Source organism: Mesitornis unicolor, unplaced genomic scaffold (genome assembly GCF_000695765.1).
Source record: "Mesitornis unicolor isolate BGI_N332 unplaced genomic scaffold, ASM69576v1 scaffold42221, whole genome shotgun sequence".
In the NCBI taxonomy this organism is placed as follows: domain Eukaryota; kingdom Metazoa; phylum Chordata; class Aves; order Mesitornithiformes; family Mesitornithidae; genus Mesitornis; species Mesitornis unicolor.
This window is the reverse complement of record NW_010162561.1, coordinates 2,120-21,402: the sequence shown is the minus strand read 5'-3', so window position 1 is coordinate 21,402 and position 19,283 is coordinate 2,120. Positions and strand designations below refer to the sequence as shown.

At 36.3% G+C, this 19,283-nt stretch overlaps 1 protein-coding gene across 1 annotated transcript; it reads right to left on the bottom strand.

Annotated features, from left to right (window-relative positions):
• Nucleotides 1–443: 443 nt before the first annotated feature.
• On the bottom strand, nucleotides 444–18,001 carry MYBL1 (v-myb avian myeloblastosis viral oncogene homolog-like 1; the record flags this gene model as incomplete). Its single annotated transcript, XM_010193659.1, has 15 exons — nucleotides 444–771; nucleotides 2,468–2,647; nucleotides 4,608–4,712; nucleotides 4,799–4,915; nucleotides 6,590–6,704; nucleotides 7,086–7,228; nucleotides 7,708–8,076; nucleotides 8,393–8,626; nucleotides 10,489–10,593; nucleotides 12,121–12,189; nucleotides 12,415–12,598; nucleotides 13,821–14,041; nucleotides 15,063–15,155; nucleotides 17,709–17,780; nucleotides 17,899–18,001. Coding segments are annotated over 15 exons (2,239 nt in total), but the record flags the coding sequence as incomplete, so codon positions are not given.
• Between the last annotated feature and the right edge of the window lie 1,282 nt (nucleotides 18,002–19,283).

Genomic DNA, 19,283 nt, shown 5'->3' with positions numbered 1-19,283 from the left:
TGAGATTTATGAAGAAAATACTGATGCTTTACACTGAAATCTAATTCACCTCCTTCTGCCTACCTCTAGTACCATTTGCAAATAAATATATTTAACACTGTAGTTAATTTTTTTGTTTTGCAGCATACCAAAAAAATTAGTAGTGCAACTTTCTATCCTTCCTTTATACTCCTTTCCATTGTGTTTCTTTATATACTACAAAAATGCTACATAAGCAAAAGCACATTCATTCATGTATGTTGCTCATTTGGAAACCAGTAACAACCTACAGACCTATTTTATATTGAAAATGCTCTAACTGAAAAAAGCAATGCAAGTCAAAAGAATAAATATGAAAAATATACCTAAAAACTGTATGTTTCAGTACTGCAATGTATCTAAGCACTCTTTAACACATTTGAGAGTGTTATGTTTTTAATATTAAAGAAATTCATTGCAGAACTGTTTGTACTATCCCTTTGTAGACAATATGAGAGCTTCACGTCTGTTCTTTGTCAGTCAAAAGAAGAAAGGAAGCTTTAAGGTAGCTTTAAGGTTTCCCTGTCTCAAAGTGAAGACTTAATTCACAAGTATTGTGCTGGAATCACCTTCAACATTGTGTCAGTTTCAATGGAAAGAGACGGTTGTCAGTTGCAGTTACCATCACAGGATCAGAGCCCTTGAAGTGCTGTTGCTCGCTGTGTATGTACTCAGATATCTTCTTGCTTGTTCCGTCATGATAAGCTGGTCTTCTGTTTTTCCGTAAACGACTGCTTCCCATTCACCATTTGACTGCATTAAATAAAAATCAGTTAAAAAGACTCTTTTAACTAAAATACTCGAGCAATTCTCATACAGCCTTTCAGAGTAATAACAAATGATCAAAGTCTAGCAATGCTGCATTTTACTGAGAAGGATTCAGTTCTACAATACAATACCTAAAACCTGTCACACAGTTCCCTCTCCACCTCTTAATCCATCTCCCGAGCAGTACATCTGTGTTATGCTTTAAGTTCTAACACACAAAGTGAAAAACACTCTTAAAAAGAGACTGGTTCAACAACTGATACACAAAAGGGAAGTTAATTAAGTCATCTTCTCTTTGGATATCTTCCCCTTTAAATGTGCTAAGTTCAACAGGCAGAAAAATACATTATTGGCAGCTGTCTGGAGACACCAAGGAAGAGAAAATGGTTTGGCAGCTGAAAAAGAATACTGTGAAGGTCTTCACTGAACCAAAGCGGCAGCTGTGGAAGAACAGTCAGGTGTTTCAGGAATATATTAGAAACAGCAAAGGAATTAGGAATAAAAATAACGAATGAAAGAATAATTGGGCCACTGGTCCTGCTTCTTCTATGAAGCAAACCCTGGACATTTACATGACTTACTGAATCTCAAGCTGATTTGTAGTGGCTCTAAATTGGACCTGACACTAGCAGATTGTAGCATAATGAAGATTGCAAGATTCCCTCCTATGTTGAGCTAGAAACTGATCCTTTGGATCAGTTTCACATGTAGATGCACAGAAACAAAAAGCCATTTGAGTTTCTCTATAAATTTAGCAGGACTTGATTCATGGAATGGACTCATGGTTAAAGAGTCCACTGAACTGAGAGGAAATTTCTCAGGGGAAAGAGCAAAAAGAGAAAGATGGTTCAATGACAATATTTGTAAGTATAATGTGATTAAGCTCCCCTTTTAAGTATTCTTAAGAGCATAGTTCTGGGCGAGATAGATGTATTCACCTTTCCTGCATTTCACAGCAGTTAATTCTTTTTTTTTTTTTTTAATATCACAATTAAATGAGGTTTGCTCTTTCTTCTCATAAGAAAGGAACAGAAAGTAATGCTGTAATACTCAGTACTTAAAAACACAGTGTCATTAAAGGAAGTGAGGGGGACATGGAAGATCAGGCTCCAGGTACCTTGCCCTTTTTTCTTTTTAATTAATACAGAGCTGTAGATATTTTGAAAAGACAAAAACTTTATACATTAACTCCCTATGGGGTAAACTGGAATAGGTACCATGTCAGGTCAAAGTGAATCTCTCCCTAAACCTGGCACTCAACACACATACAGAAGAAAGGTCAGGTTCCACAGTTTTAACAGTATGGAAAAATACACAGATGTACAAGAACAAACACGTTACAAGAAAAATTACCAAACAGAACCTGTGGATGAACTCTGCTTAACGAATCCCACTGGGCTTATTGTGAAATAAGCACCAGATAAATTTGAGAAACTTAAGTGCCAGTGCCAAGTCAAGTTTTCTTACTGCTAGAGTTGGGTACTCAAAGCTGTTTCGTAGGTCTACCCTATCCTGATATTTTTCATGGACAAATGACCAACTTATAAGAAATAAGGATCATGGAAACACTGACCAAAACTAGATCACTGAATTGAACAATTCTAGACATTAGCATAAGACAGAAATCAAAAAGAAATTGTTAGCCTGTTAACAAAACTAACAGAATTCTTTGCATCCAGACCTGAAGAGCTTTCTCCATTTTGACATTTTTTGAAGTACATGCATTCAGTTTCTTCTTAATTACTGTATTTGCTTTGTTTGCTGGATTTGTATCTTGGTTTTCTGATGTCAGGTTACATCTGTTGTCATGTATGTCCAACAATGGTATCATTAATACAGATGTGGTATATGCATTTTCTGACTAGTGATGAAAAAGAGGGTAGGGAACAGGAATAATAATTAGTAAGTAATTTAAAAAAAAAAAAAGTCTTCAGCTGCTGTGATCAGAAAAGCCAAAATATAAACAAAGCAAATACTATCAGAAAGATCCTAGGAAAGAATCTGAAAAGAAAAAGTAATGGACAGTACATGAAGAACTAGCCTGGTCTATACTGAGATTCACAGTCAATACTGAGCATAGTAAAACAAGTAGCTGCCAGCATGATTTGAGCATTACTGAGTAGCCAGTTTCTTTCATATAAAGCCATGCTACAGCTGACTAATTGTGTTAAGAACAAGACTTGTTAAAGTGGTAACTACAGAACAGTTTTAAAGAAAAAAAGCTTGTCATTCATTTCTAGTATAACTCTTGTGAAAGTAAGCACAAGGACACTGGAGTGAAAAATAATTAAGATCACATCAGCATCGGGGGAGAAACTGCTTTAAGAACTGAAATAAGCACTGGATTGATCATTCTGGAAGATTTTTATATGCTGATAAGGTTTATGGAAATAAAAAGCAATAAATCCAGCTTCATTACAGCAAAGCAGAAGAAAGGTACATGGCAACTTAAGAGAGCAAAATTAGATGAGAGTAACAGTGGCATATGTACTTGTTCGCTTACAAAAACACCCCATTAAACTGCCTTAAACTACATTTACTTATTTATTCTACCTCGGACCTTACTCCTAACTTACTGTCACATGCACAAACAATTCCTACTTAAGGATTGGTACATTTTTCAGTTTTACATCAGACACTGCCACTGTCTGTCTTGCTAAGAGTGAATGTTCCTGTTGCACCAGCATCCTTCATTAAAATGCAGGATAAGTATTTTTTTCCCCAGTCCACTGCCTTTAATACATCACAACATCACAGTGTATCTTATCTTGGTTTTAGCTTAATAACCTGCAGATCAGTGATGCACAATATACCATGTCATAACAAGACATTACTAAGGGAACACTCTGCATTTTGTTGCTGTTTTGAATGGCTGCAGCAATGCTGCTTCTCACCAGACAGGGATGTTCTCGGGAAGGGGGAAATTTCCACTAGATGGCAGAGCACCTACCAGCCAGCAGGCAGACACCTAGGTTTGGCACTGAGCCTATGAGGTGGTTAAGAGGGGAATTTAGAAACCCAGCTACAATAATCAGAAAGGGGTATGACTTAAGCATGTGTTCTTTTTAAGGACTTTGGCTCCTAACTCTTGAATATAGCTTCATATCTGATCAAGAGTCACAGACATTTATTCTTTCAGAATTAAACATACATACGTTAAGAACTAGATTAGAATAAAGTTTTCCTACACACTACACGACTAAAGAGTAATCTTTTTGAACACTCAACTGGAAGGTTACTTTTTAAAGGAATGAGAGGGATCAAAACAGCCTCATCTCTGAACTCTTGATGTCTTGGTTGAGGCAGAAGTATTCAAATTCCTTCAGGCAGAGAAAGCCCACAAACCTCATCCTTCTATGTGCTTGGTATTTCTTAAAGGATTCTCCTACTATGTGAAGCAGGAAAAGAAAAAACATGCTCCCTAATGTTCAATTAGGTATCTTCAGAACACGTCTGCCAGACTGTCAAATATGCAAAACACAGCGGCAAATGCCATCTTCCTGGTGTATTACACAGAGCTTCAGTGTGCCATATGCTAAAGTTTATAGGTAGCCAGCATGGAAACCTGCAAAGCACCCACACAGCTTTACCAGTCCTGCTTGGAAGGCCTGAAAGGAAGAATTCACACATGAATTCAAGCCCAATGTTCAAGTATTGCCTAAGTACTTAAAGTAGTATTTCAAACTTAAAGTGATTTTCACCTTCTAGATTTATTAATCTAGCCTCAATCCAAACACTTTATGTTAGCTGATACAATGAAAGATACTCAGTTCTGTATGAATTTTTCTGTCAGTGATGCTCTTCAGTAGTTTAATACTTACCTGTACATCTAAACTATTATCTTCTGTGAAGGGCTGGGCACCAACCTCTTCCTTTTCCCACGGATCTAGGACCAGTGATTTTCTGACTTTCTTAGAAGAGTCGGGCTGCAATAAACATTTTGCAGAGAAAATTTGTAAAATATTATTTGAAAGCAGTTATTTCTTATTTGAAATTATTATTCTCACATTACCTCCTGCTTGCAGCTTTTATACACAGTGTCATCTTCCTCCTTGAGAAATATGTCTGTTCCAGTTTCCTCTTTCAAAACTTCCCTAATGTCTTCCTCCAAGAAGGCAAGTGGTTGTGACTTAGTTAATTAAAATTGGAGGAGAAAACACAGGAAGTCTATTAGTTGCTAGCTTTTATCATATTCTACTTCCAGCTAATGTAGACCAGAAAAGAGATCTTGCAAAATACAGAGACACATAAAAAGATTTAAGCTATTGTAGTTAACAACTACAGATCAACATTTCAAGGTTACGCAGATTTTTAATTCATTTTACTCCACATTATTTCTAGCCAGATAAAACATAGACAAGCACACATCCTCAAAAAAAGCAGAGTAGCATTGAAAAACGCATGCAAACGACTTGTTTGCATTTATTAGCAATGGTTAATCACTGACAAAAGGGATAAAAATACTTTATATATACTAAACCATACATAAACACATATATTTATACATACATGCGTAGAAGCATACTAAAAAACTGTACTATGAAAGTATGGCTGCTGTTGGGAAAGGAATTTATATCAATCTTTACACAGATCTTTGAATAAGACATTGATAGTCCTCAGTACAGTACAGAATTTCACAGAAGCCATACAGATGGCTTCTTTGTGTACCAACAGGAGAAGAATTCCCTTAAGCCCTCAAATTTTGATTTTGAACAGGAGGTTAATAGTGGACAGAAACTTTAAACCACTCCATTTGCATAGTGAGAGACTGTGAATCTATAGGGTAACACAGATGGTGCCAAGCCCTGTGGCAAAGTCTGAGCTACCTTCTGTGTTTGCAGAAAAGAAGTAGTCAATATATATTGGCTTGAATTTTTTCAGAACTTGAAAAGCATATGTCTACCGAATTCCAAAAGTTATTATGCATTAACATACCTTAGCTAGGCTATGAAGAGAGCAAAAATTGAATTAGTTTGGAACAAACAAACAAACAAAGTAACATTATTCATAGTCAACAAAAAAAAAGTCTTCTGTGACAGCCAGAATCATCAGAGGAATCATGAATTGCGGTATTAAGATTCTGGTTTTTAGGAAGAAGAAAACTGTAGATGTCACACAAGTAAGTTCCTAGGAAGAATAAAACACTTCCAAAGATCTTCCCATCAAAAAATTCTCAGAATACTAGCATGCTGTGGTAAAGATCTAGTTTTGGTCCTAGCACTGTAGAAGAACCAAAACCAGAAAACAACTCAGCTCTTATATAGTCCAGAGGATTCAAAGATAATGCAGGTTTTCAAGTCAAATGTGAAAGTTGCTTAAAACAATGAAATCAGTCACATTCATCTGCACCAGTTTGCTTTTACTAGATTATCCATTTGGAGGACCCACACCCATACACTCACAATTTTTCTTCCATAAAAACAGAATGCTGTATTAAAATTAAAATCTCAGGCAATGATGTTACCACCTCATAAGAGGTACAGGGTTAGCAAGGCTACACAAATTTCAAACAACTCACAAATGCAGAACCAATGCATTTAAGATTGCTATGGATCAAATGGTTATATCTACCAAATACCATTCAAAAGACAATGCCTCCATACTACGCTGAAGGATACTAAGTCTAACATACAAACTCTGAACATTTTCAATTCACATTCTAGCTGTTCTCTAGGAAAACAGAGAATGTCACTGAAATAACAGCATTGTTAGGAAATGCTTTCTAAGATTGTGCTGAATATCTCAAAAACAAGAGGGCATTTAGACTTTAACGAAGAAGAAAATAAACAATGTGATCACATACCGTAAGTTTGAGGGGACCATACTTCCTTTCCTGAGCAGCCAAAGCATTTTTAAAAGGAGTTGGCGTCCTTGGAGTTGAACCCAAAAGAGATCTTCTAATTGTGGGAGTTCTAAACCTATTCAAGCATAGGAAAATGTTCATACATACATTTTAATATTTAATTATATTACTGTTGATAAAGTAAATCTAAGAAACATTTCAAAATACCTTAATTTACATAACAGATAGCTCCACAATGAATCAGAAAGTATTAAGATCACCACAGCATTACCCTAGGTGTAGTAAACTTTAATTGGACTTTTTTCAGGATTTTAAAACAAGTCACTTTCTGTTAACTTAAAAACAGAAAGTCAGTTTGTTTGTACACAAGTATTTATGTGTCAGGGGTTTTAAAACTCGTTCACAGTATGCATACAGGTAGACTAATTTCTCAATGTTTAGAAAAGCTTGTTTTTATTTGAGCAACACCACCAGGTGTTTAATGAAATATTCCTACCCCACATTTTCCTTTTGATCTTTTGGTGTCACCTCCTTGTGTAGAGGAGTCGTAATAAGGACTTTCTGCCCACAGATTGGAGTCGATGTAAATGCAGGATTTTCAAGGTTAAATTGTTCATTTCCAGAGCAAGTGTTGAAAAACTAAGAGAGAAAATATGAAGTAACTATACAACCTTAAAAGGACAAAACTTCACCACTGTACTGAGCAGTAAAAAAAATGTATTTATATATCTGAAGAGCTTTTACTGACAAACCCAAATAAATTATTCTTGACTTATACTCCAAGACCCAGGCAATGTTTATCGCTGAAACCTTGATTTTCTCCTTAAAATTCCTACTGCTTAATTAGGTCACAGAGACAATAGGTCTTTAGCAACATTTATTTGCATGAGAAAGTGTGAGCTGAGACATAAGTCCCCTCCTGCCCGGTTAGTCTTCAAAACAGAGGAAGTAGATTATTTAACAACTTCTTTTTAATATATCTACCCTTATGCAGATGTTTTAAGTTTTTGGACATATCTGTTTAGGCTACAAAGCATGACTAGGGAAGCAAGTACTTTTAATTTATAACCCACCCACTGCACTCTTCACAGTTTAGCCACACTTAAAAATAAACTCACCTGTGATGGAGAAAATGGTAGTGTTTTCACTGGTGTATGCTTTAGTGCAACATTGATGGTATCATTACACATGCCATCATTCAGTTCATTAACTGGTGACTGCCCAATACGCAATCTCTTTTTCTTTCTTAAGATAGTAGGTGCAGTGCTGAATTTAGTTAAGTTTGGGGTTGTTGGAAAAACTGCTTCTTCCTCGCCACTGATGTCACTGTGTTTTTTGCCATCAAGCACAACACTGACATTATACTGGCACTCAGCAGCCCCTTCATTGTGTTGAATCTGCATTAGTTTTACGGGAGCTGGCTCGACAGGAGATGCAACAGCCTCTGAAAGCTCAAAACTGGTGACATCACTCCATGCTACAGGATCCTATAAGGCAAAATGCAAACACTCAAACACTAGCAGGCTTATCCAAGATTATTTCACAATGTCCAAGCCAATCTAACAGCTCTCTACCTGAGAGACCATAGCCATATGATGAATTATTCTCCCTGTATCTTTCACACAATCCTAAAACACTGAATATTTTAAAACACAATTCTTAAAACAGGCAATAAAAAAAATCACTCAATATGGGCGAAACTACATACAAGTAGAGAATAAGGTAATTTTAAGAATATTTTACATATATTGTGTAATTTGATGTTTCTAAATAAAGATTTTTTACTAATAAATACAGACTTACAGATTCAATAAGGTCTAGTGTCTCTGCAAATTCTGGAAAGGTTTGTAGAGATGATAACATTGTATTTGCTTCCGAAGCCAAATACTTTGGTGGTGAATTCTGCTGAACAGATGTGCCGTGGGTCTCATCCATGCAGTAGAACTCACTTGTTTGTTCCCCAAGGCTATTTAGTGTGTTGGACACACAATCTTCCGCAACAAAACTTCCAGACCAACAAGGTAAGCTTCCGGCTTGCTAAAAAGAATGAAGAAACACATTAATCTTACTCAACTTAGAAGCTGGAAAGAGTCAATTTTGTGACCACAGGAATAAAAAAATAGTAGTATGCAGAAAGACTTAGCATAACTATTAATTTTTGCTTTTTCAAAGACTAAGCATCTGTTTGCATTAATGCAGTTAGTGTTCTCCTTACATTAACATACTCAACATTCTCACGTGTAAGATTTTTATCTTACCTCTCATTCATAACTTATATGATATTATAACTTAGATAATTATGGGTTGTATTGGACATAAGTTCTCTGATGCAAGTTCCCTGCATTCCCGAACACCAGTATATTACAAAGTCATGTTCCCTATTCATGTTCACACAGAAATATTTTAAGATTAGAAACTGTTTCTAGAATGTGAAATACTTCTGGTTTGATCCATTTTTAAATGTAGATTCTGCATTGATGGCTTACTTAGGTTCTAAATGGTCATCCCATTTTAGTACACTGCTTAGTACTCAAGAAACAGATTTTAATTCTCACTGGAAATTGAAAAGCGAAGCAGATTCCAGTAGATTAAGCAGAATGTTGCACTGTCTCAAGCGAATGCTAGGAATAGCTCCACCACAAAAAAAATGGTTACTGATCAATATGGTTGGGTTGGTTCGGTGTCTGGTGTCACTGACAGGCCTCTGTTGCCATTCCCAAAGAAATGTGAAAAAAACATTCACAAACTGCATTCTGGGCTGCATCAAAAGAAGTGTGGCCAGCAGGGCAAGGGAGGTGATTCTGCCCCTCTACTCTGCTCTGGTGAGACCTCACCTGGAATACTGCGTCCAGTTCTGGGGCTCCCAATATAAGAAGGACATCAAGCTGTTGGAGTGGGTCCAGAGGAGGGCCACAAAGCTGACCAGAGAGTTCCCCTATGAGGACCAGCTAAGAGAGTTGGGGCTGTCCAGCCTGGAGAATAGAAGGCTCTGGGAGAAGGCTCTGGGAGGACCTTATTGAGGCCTTCCAGTTCCTGAAAGGATCCTACAGGAAAGCTGGGGAGGGACTTCTTACCAGGACAGTTAGTGATAGAACAAGGGAGAATGGTTTTAAACTGGAAGAGGGTAGATTTAGACTAGATATTAGGAAGAAATTCTTTACTGTGAGGGTGGTGAGACACTGGCACAGGTTGCCCAGGGAAGTTGTGGATGTCCCCTCTCCAGAAGTGTTCAAGGCCAGGTTGGACAGGGCTTTGGGCAACCCGGTCTAGTGGGTGTCCCGGCCCATGGCAGGGGGGTTGGACTGAATGATCTTTAAGGTCCCTTCCAACCTAAACCATTCTATGGTTCTATAAATAAGTGACTGTCATCTGCAAGTCTCCCTCATTCCACTAATGTGCATGTAAATTTTGTGCAGTGCAAATTTATATATTGTTTGTTATGTCCAAAATGTGGTTATTAAGGGTTACAAGCACTCACACGAAAGTTTGATAAAGATATAATCCAGAAGACATTCTGAAATCAAACAGGGCAAAACCTATGTATTTTTCACCTTTCTCTGTTGAACAGACGATCGACATTACTGATCTATAAAATTGAATGGTGGTGATATCAACAAACGTGCTACCTCTTGAAGAGAATTAAAATCCTGGGTCTTAGGAACAACTGCCAAATTGAACATCATATTTCTGCTGTTTTCACAGTTTAGGAAACTGCACTAAAAATAATTTGCCTCAATTCTAATATACAGACTTTGTTTTAGAACCCAATAGCCATAGATTTAATTTTAGAAGGTCATGTGAAAAAACACCACACAAAAAACAAACATCCATTACTAAATTGCTTAGGATTAAGCTCAGAAATGTATATTCAAATATTTACAGAAATGTACAGTCCTTACAGAAAACACTCTTTTTCTTATGATTTCATTCTCTGCTGACATAAGTAGCAATTCAAGTTCCTTTATTTTCTTTTCTTTATCAGGATCATCATCAATAAATGACTGCTGAAAAATTAAAGAAAGAAGACATTACTATTTTCCATCTCCACCACCCCTCCACAGCTACATTTTTAACAGAAATCCACACATAGCGGGAACAGAGCCAGTTGAGTTGTATCATATTTTATAATACAGTAGTCATTCACAAGCAATATAACTCCAGCAATTACCAGATTAATCCAATGTTAAAGTACTATACAAGCTACTATTTTAACAGGTTTCTAATATGGCCTGTAAATGCTCAGGATGCTGTAGCACTTTTTAAGCAGAAGTCACTCAGTTCTATCTTTAATAGAAGCAACAATGTTGGCACTGTGGTAGATGTGTTTGGATTTTCATGTGTTTTCTAGAACACAGTTTGCTAGTTATTTATCCTCACTAAGTGTGCAAGAAAGTGTTTCATATCATCATGTGCTGACAGCGTGTCTACACAAGCAATCCTACCACCATTATCAAAAAGAAAATTAACTGGTTTGGGCTTTTTTTAACCTTCTTAAAACTTTCTATTATTGCTATGAATGTGGGTAAGTGAGGATATATGCCATGAATTTCAGAACTAGTTATACTCCCCGGTTTAGGGAGAACTTCAAGGAGTAGAAAGTATCTAATAATTTCCTGTACCAGGCAATCCCGAGCGTTAAAGGCCATAAGAGGCTTTGTTATTTGTACTCTTATACTGAGATCAGGGAAGAAAATGTAACATAAAATATGACCTGGAGAGGGAAACTTAAGCTAGGTAGTGCTCTGCAGAATGCCTCTAACACATCTAACAAAATATATATTATTGTATGTGTCAAAATAATTTTTTTACTAATTTTAAATGCATAAAAATTCTTCCAGGAAGTCATATTACAAACCAAGATCTACATTCAATCTGCAACACATGAGGAATTTCAGATATATTCTAAGTGAGCCCAAAGGGGCAAAAGGAAATAAATATATCCTTTTGGTTTGTTTTGTTCTAAAATTTCTCAATACTTCAGCATGTAGAATGTTGCAAAGGAGCATCTTCAGCTGATTGGCAAAAGTTTATCAGTCAGCAAAAAACTAAAGTCTACTGAGAACACAAAAAGCACAGCCATAAGTGTTAAGTCACTGAGAGTTATCTGACCCAGGTCTTTCAGATAGAGTCATATTTATTACATATATAAATATATTACATACATAATACATATAAATATTTCTTTATTACCTATAGTAAAATCTTGTCTTTAAATCTCTCAGAAGCTAAGTAACACTAACAGGCCATAATTTTAACCTAAAGCTTTAACTATTAGACTATGTTTTAAACCATAATTCTGTCAGAAATAAGCACAACTGTTGTGTTCCTGGGACATGTAAAGATAGCTCCTTTTTTCCTACCTAGAACTACCAATCAAGCTAGCAAGCCTACTTACAGAAGAACACTTACACAAATTCAGGTGAATTATGAAGACTTAAAGACATTACGAAGTTATAGGGTTTTAAATTCTTCACTTTACAGCATAGTACACAGTACATTTTCTTCATTTTCAATGCTCTTTAACAATTTACCTGAACTAAGTTGGAAGAAACTGAAGCATGTTCTAGACCTTCTGGTGAGGCATACTGGTATGCTGGAATCTAAAAAGACATAAATCATTTTACAAACCCTAAAGAAAAGTACACTACACAATTATCTCTACTTTATTGCACATAAACTATTTACTATGGTTTACAAATACTAAGTTACCATAATATCACAAAAATACTCAACAGATCTTTATTCTTTCAGATCTGTTTCTTGTTCCAAACCAAGTAAGTTATTGGAAACTGGAAAATACTAATTATTCTGGATTTTTAACTTACATGTGTCTGAACAGGTATGTAAAACTGATTCTGAGTGTGCAAGTGTTCCATAGTCAGACAAGGTTCGGGCTTAAGTTTGGATGAGCTAGGTCTTTCAGACTTTATATCATCTTGTAAATACCCTTCCTGTTCCACTTTTCTTCGCATTGTTGAATTCCAGTGATTTTTAATTGAATTATCAGTCCTAAAATGAAAGCATACAACAGTGACTGGTTTCCATATCTCAAAGTTTAATAGATGGCATAATTTACAGTGTTTGCACAGTAGATTAATCCGAAGCCACAAATCCAGAAAGCTTCAGCAGCTTGGAATGAAAGTTCTATTATCAGTGGGGTTTTTGCATAAGGGTACTCTTTTCAAATCTTCCTTCTACTAAACTTTAAGTATGTAGGAAAATAAAAGTAGCAAGAGAAAGCCTTGATTCTGGCTGTTTTCATGGATGAGAACCATTTTTCTTGGATACTTGGAAAAACCATGTGTTCTCTGTCACTACATTATTTACCCTCAGCTACAAATTTGCAGAGTATGAAGCTAAGGCTGACCCTACTGTCCCACAGCATAACAAAGGCCACCGTGGTTAGTGTTTGCCACTGGAAAACATCTCTTCTAAAAAAATGACAGCCTGCATTCCCAGATCTGAGTTTTACGTGCTGCTTTGTGGAAGAACATTACACTACCTCTTGGTGCCCTTGATCTTCTACAGTGACGGCAGGCATGGCAGACCAGTACCCACTGTCACTCCCCTTGGAAAGAAAATGTCTGCAGTTTGACAAGTAGGCTGAAATAACTTAACACTAGACAAGAATTAAGGCAAGAGTAGAGTATGAACGTAGTACAGTCTAAAGTACTAGCAATATTACTAGCCTTAGAGAGAGGTACACAGAAATAAATATCGCTTTAAGACCTATCCTTCATTTAAGCTCAACTCCAAGAAGTACTCTCCTTTTTCATCCCACTAGTGTTAAGACTCTTTCCAAAACTTCTAGGTCTTGGGTCCCACCTTTAGCTAAGAGTTTTATCTTGGATTTCTAGATCTTAAACCAAAAAGAAAGTCACCCCCAAATGCATATTAATGAAGACACTTCAAGTCATAGGATGTTACGGCATTTGTTCACTATTACTGGCAGTTAGTCTTCAGTTCTGCTACAGTTTAGTTGGTTTTTATTTTCTAAGTGAACAGGATTATTTTTGAAGAAACCTGCAGAGTGTTAGAGGTATTTTTATTGGTTCTATGGATTTAAGAATATATAATCAAATTAATAACATCTCTAAAAAAGTATCTGTCAAGATACAGATGTTGTGACCTAAGTTAAAACAGATGCTCTCTGACTAACAAATTACATTGGAAAGAGTTATGTGATGACCACTTTCCATATTCCAGCATTTAACACAGAGTTGAAAAGCACCTTCCAGGAAGAAGTTTTGCTATTTCAGCCCATCGGTTTCCCAAACGCTTGTGAGCTTCATAGATTATTCTGTCCTCTTCTTCTGTCCATGACGACTTTTTTACCTCAGGATTGAGATGGTTATGCCATCTCTCTCTGCATTGCTTGCCTATTCTTCCTTTCAGGTGTTTTGCAATAAGAGACCAGCGTTTTGGACCATACTTCTGAACTAATTCAATAACCTGGAACACAGATGAGAGCACGTTGTAAGTCCAAACCCTAATTTTCCTAATCAAAGACTGAGAACACTGATAAACTCACATCTTATAATAGGATTATAATAGTCAATTTGATAAGATATCAGGCCTAAGGAGGCAGACAGTGACTTGGGGTTTTAAAAATTATTTTTCAAGAAATAAAAAAATTGCTAATTAACTTCCAATTCACTGTGTTTAGAATATAAATATATACTAATGAAAACATCTGTTTGGAAGTTTCCTTTCTGTCACTCATTGCATAAGCTGACATTAGGAAAGACCAAAAAAGAAGCTGGTAGAGAGGCTTGGTTTGACTTCCCCCCCAACAATATACATATGAGAAAAAACCCACACCTCTACTATCAACTTTCATCTCATTTTGATGTATTTTTACACATTAGAAGCTTTTTCTTCCTAATAGATTAGGACGACCATATTCACAAGTTGTCAAATATTAGTTTTAAACATCTTAAAAACAGTTTTAAACACTGGGAATAAGCAGTTGATTTTAAATACTGTATGTGAAAGCTACACATGCAACTCCCTACAGGGCAGACCAGATTTTGCAAGCAAACAGCTGCAGTGCGGATTAACAGAGATGGGCTAGCAAAACACTATTGCCAGCTTCTTTAACAACAAAGTATGAAATAATTTCTCTTATTCCCAACCCCTTTAAGTCTGGTCAGTTTGAGGAACAAAAGATGTAAATGAACTTTGATCTTTAGAGCTGAAAAGAGATCTCTGCTTAGTAAGCTACAGTAGTTCAGCTAACAATTTGAGCAATGGGAAATGAAATGCTGGAGCAGACCAGACATCTCATCTACTTAAGAACAGCTGCATTTTTTTTCCTTCTCATATAGTGCAATGTAATGTAATTATCTATGTCACAAGATGCATCAGACATCATCTTTGTGGGGATGAAACATTAGATAAAGTACACATCCTTAGCAATCATATGCCTATTTTATTACAGTAAAAGAGTACAGTATCAATTAGGTTTTATTACCCTCTGATCTTCTTCTTTAGTCCATGGACCTTTAATCAATTCTGGGTTTAGTACCTTCTGCCATCGATGCTGGCACTGAAAATCTGAACGATTCTGAAATAATTTTAGAAGACCAGTGTAGCTGTTAAACTTTTGAAAACATAATTCTGGCTGGCTAATATTTACAGTTTTATTAGCTTATTTCAAATTCATGTATTCTCAGCTTTTTACTAGAGTTTGAAGAAAGACAGATTTATATCAAGTTTAGCTAGCACATACTAATTAAACAACACTGCTTTTTCTGCTCAGGACAGATGGTCCTTTTCTGTAGCTTCACTAAGGATCTTTTGAAATATTGTTCCCAATTATGAAAGAGAAGCTTTCACTTAGCCTCCTAAAAACTGTATGTAGGAAAATTTGGGATTCTCAGAGTAGTTGGTCCAGTCCTTAAAAATCTGCAAATGAGACCCTGCCCCAGCACACCATACTGGGATGCCTCTTATAACACTGGGACATAATGATTTACTCTCTTCAGTGCAAGCTGCTGGATAGCAAGTACCAATTTCAAGATTTTGCTGGGCTTGTTTACCAACTAAAGGCATTACTATGCTAAGATGAAGTTAAACAAGAAACAGCCTGCAAGACCAGAAAAAAACACCCAAAACAGTGCTACATCTAAAATTACACTGATCACAGTACCTTCAAGTTAATCACAAGTAGACACTAGTAGATACTAGAGTTTGCTACAAATAAAAAAAAATAAAAATCATCATTTCCTAGTGGAGACAAGCTGTAAAAGACAGATTCAATATAGGGTAGCTGCTCCCATTTTTGAGGAAAGAAAAATTTTGAAATGGTAGTCTTTCAGTGTTTTTTATCTTCCAGACATTTCTCAAATAATGACATATTTAAGGGAGAAGAGTAAAACAAATGATAGGATGAAACAATAAAAATAATTTCAGTTCTGCCTTAGCCACAATAAACTGAAAGAGAATACAAGCTGTGTTCCCTCTCTTGAGAGTCACCTTTAAGCCATCTTCACTTTTTTTGGGCAGAAGAGAGGGAAGGTTTACTTGTGCCCAGCCCAATAGTGAAATGGGATTCTGAAAACATGGCAGTTTGAGTGCCTTTACATGCCAGTAACTCCAGATACATTTCATTTTCCTAGCAAAAGGCCATCAGTAGCAAGATAAGTGTTAATTATGCCAACCTCTATTATTTGGCTTTGTAACTTGAATATTGCAATAGGTTACCCAGAGAGGCTGTGGAGCCTCCATCCACTGAGATATTCAAAACCCAACCAACTGGACACTGTCCTGGGCAGCCTGCTGCAGCTGATCTTGCTTGAGCAGGGGCTCAAACTAGATGATGTTGAGAGGTTCGTTCCAACGAGGGCAACCTGATCACCCCTGCACGTTTCCCATGATAGCTGGGTAGCCTTCTTTAACCTCGCTTGACTCCAGAAGCATTTTTTTTCATCTGGAAAACTTTTTATTAAACTAAAAACTCTTAAATCTGTTAAAAGCAACTCCATGCTACAACTGCAGATCAGTATCACCAAGCACTGTATTTTTAAACAGTTTAATAGAAAAGCTTTTTGATATAATTTTTCTCTCCTCTGCCATTCGTTCATTTCACTGCTTTTTGGAAGGTGATAATGTACATGTAAGGAACAATTTTTTGCTTATGCACTGCTTTAATTTAGAAGCCTTGAGTTTGTTCTCTGTTATCTATAGTTTCCCACCTGGAGGAAAAAAAAATAAAAATAAAAAACAGAAGCACAAATATTATGAGAACAATGAAAAGCTACAGTTGTTCAGTATTTAGAATTCAAGTCTATCTTTACCAACTTACACAGGAATTTCATACATCTGTATCATCCCACTCAATATCAGAACTACAAAGGCAGGAGTAGGGGAGTGTAACTTTTTGATTTCTAACATTTGAATAGTAAATATCACTTCTAGGTAATGATTTCAGCTTTAGATTCTGGGCATGTTTTTATAGTAGGCATTTTATAACATTTAATCAGAAGAGAAACAAATATTATTGATTCTAGTTGCAGGTATTTTCTACCAGTGCAGCTCATACAGCTGAGGAGTCATTTAATGTTTGAACCAACAGCTCCTTTACTCATTTCACCTGACCACTGGAACAGAAGAAATTATTTTACGTGTCAGTAGGAAGTTTCCAAGAAACCCACTAAGATTCCATTTGTAGCAACTGAAGATATCAACAGGTAGAAAGATTGACATAAGTTAGGGAAACAGGTATCACTGTTAAAAAGAAACAAAGAAAAAAACCAAACCTCCTAACTGTTTCAGAAGCAACTTGTGCAACTTGTGAACTGTAGATGTAACCACCACAAGTGATACAACCAATAGGAGGCAGGAATATATTCCAGAATGAAGACAAATAGCAAATGTGAACAGAAGGCATCAATTATTTTCGATCATTTGAGACCATCACTTGAGCCCCAGCCTGAGCTGGTAAGATTCTCCCAAGGTCTGAGCTACACCTCCAACACAATTTACATTAGCATCCTTTAAAATATTTTTTACTATTATGTGTTTCTGATTTCTATTTCACCTCATTTCCAAACTAAACATATGACCAAAGTAAATAAATATTAAAAGGAAACTTAACTGAAACAGACATTCAACTTACTTGTAGCTGACTAGCAATGAAAGCCCAATCATCTGTGCCATTTTGTTCCACCAGCTTCTTTAGCCTTTCATCCTGTTAAGACATAACCTCGGCCAATAAATGTTACATGCTATCCCAATACAATACCAACGTATTTCATGTGCTACCAATAACATAGACAAATGAAACTAAAGCCAAAAAGAAGCATTACCTCATCACGTGTCCATTTCACCCTGCTACATATCTTCTTCAAACCTTTTTGCTGTGGTACTTCATAGTCATGATCCACATATTGAAAGTCATAATCTTCCTCACTGCAGAGTACAGCAGAAGAGCAAAGACGACAGAAATAGAATTTAAGTAACTCTGAATAACTTACTATTTTTAACTATTTGTAGCTTTTTTCCAATCTATACATATTGTTCTAAAACGACATATGTATTTGCAGGAATATAAGATGTGCCTCCAGCAGTGGTTTATATGCACCATGCCAAAGGAACAGAATTAATTTTTATTTCAAGGCCGCATACTAGAATATTGACATATAATTCATTCCAAGTCAAGACTTCAGTTTGAAGCAAAAGCTGTTGTTTAAGCTTATATCTTTCTAACACATCTTTGAATCTTTATTTTACACAGAGAGCTTATAAGATAAAGAGTTTTGCTAGTTTGCAAAATACATTCATGTTCCACCTCTGTAACTCAGACAAACATAACAAGAGTGCCAAATAATTCAGCATCAAGTTGATATTTTAAACGGGCTCCTGCCTTGAATAAAAGCGGTGCCTTAATGTCACAGGAATTAGATAAAAGTCTTTGAAGACAGAAATATTCCAGCAAGAAGTAACTACCGTATCAGTGCTGACCCTCTAAGCTAAGGGCAGGCAGCCAGGTAACCTCAGCGAGTCCATGTAGATCATGCTCCATCTACTGGAGAACTGCGAACTTCACAGCCTTGGTAAACAAAGCCTTCCAAACAAGCAGCACCGGGAAATGTTCCATGAAAATATCACTTACACTTGTACGTCAGTGACTCATGTTAGACAGCATAAACTCAAACACATGTGGAAATCTAGGCCTAATAAAAGATGAGCAGTTCCTCTGCATTAGTTGTAGCAAATACACAAAGAAGGGACTCCCATCCAAATACAGAGCTGTAATTAAAAGCAGTTTCTCAGTGCAATCCTAGTTTTTTTCCATTTTTTATCAGTACAGAGCACGTTATAAATATCATAAATTCATGTTGGAAACTAAATTTGTTAGTGCTGCTCTGTCTTGAAAATTACTTTCACTTTTCAAGCAAAGGAAAAAATTATCCTTTCCCAGTAATGTAATTAACCTGTGCTGGTGTCCTAGGAACTGACTGCATGGCAGATCTCTACCTTATTCTGCACAACATATAATCCACCCACACAGCATGCTGATCAACCATTTATGTATATTTGTTATTTCCAATGAAGTGACTATGTCCTCTGTGGCTAACACAAATATATAGTCACTCAAGAAGAGCACAACATACTTGAAAACATTACTACGAAACAGTACGTACCCAGCTCTTGCAGATCCCATGTATTTAATATTGCTTCTACATTCTAC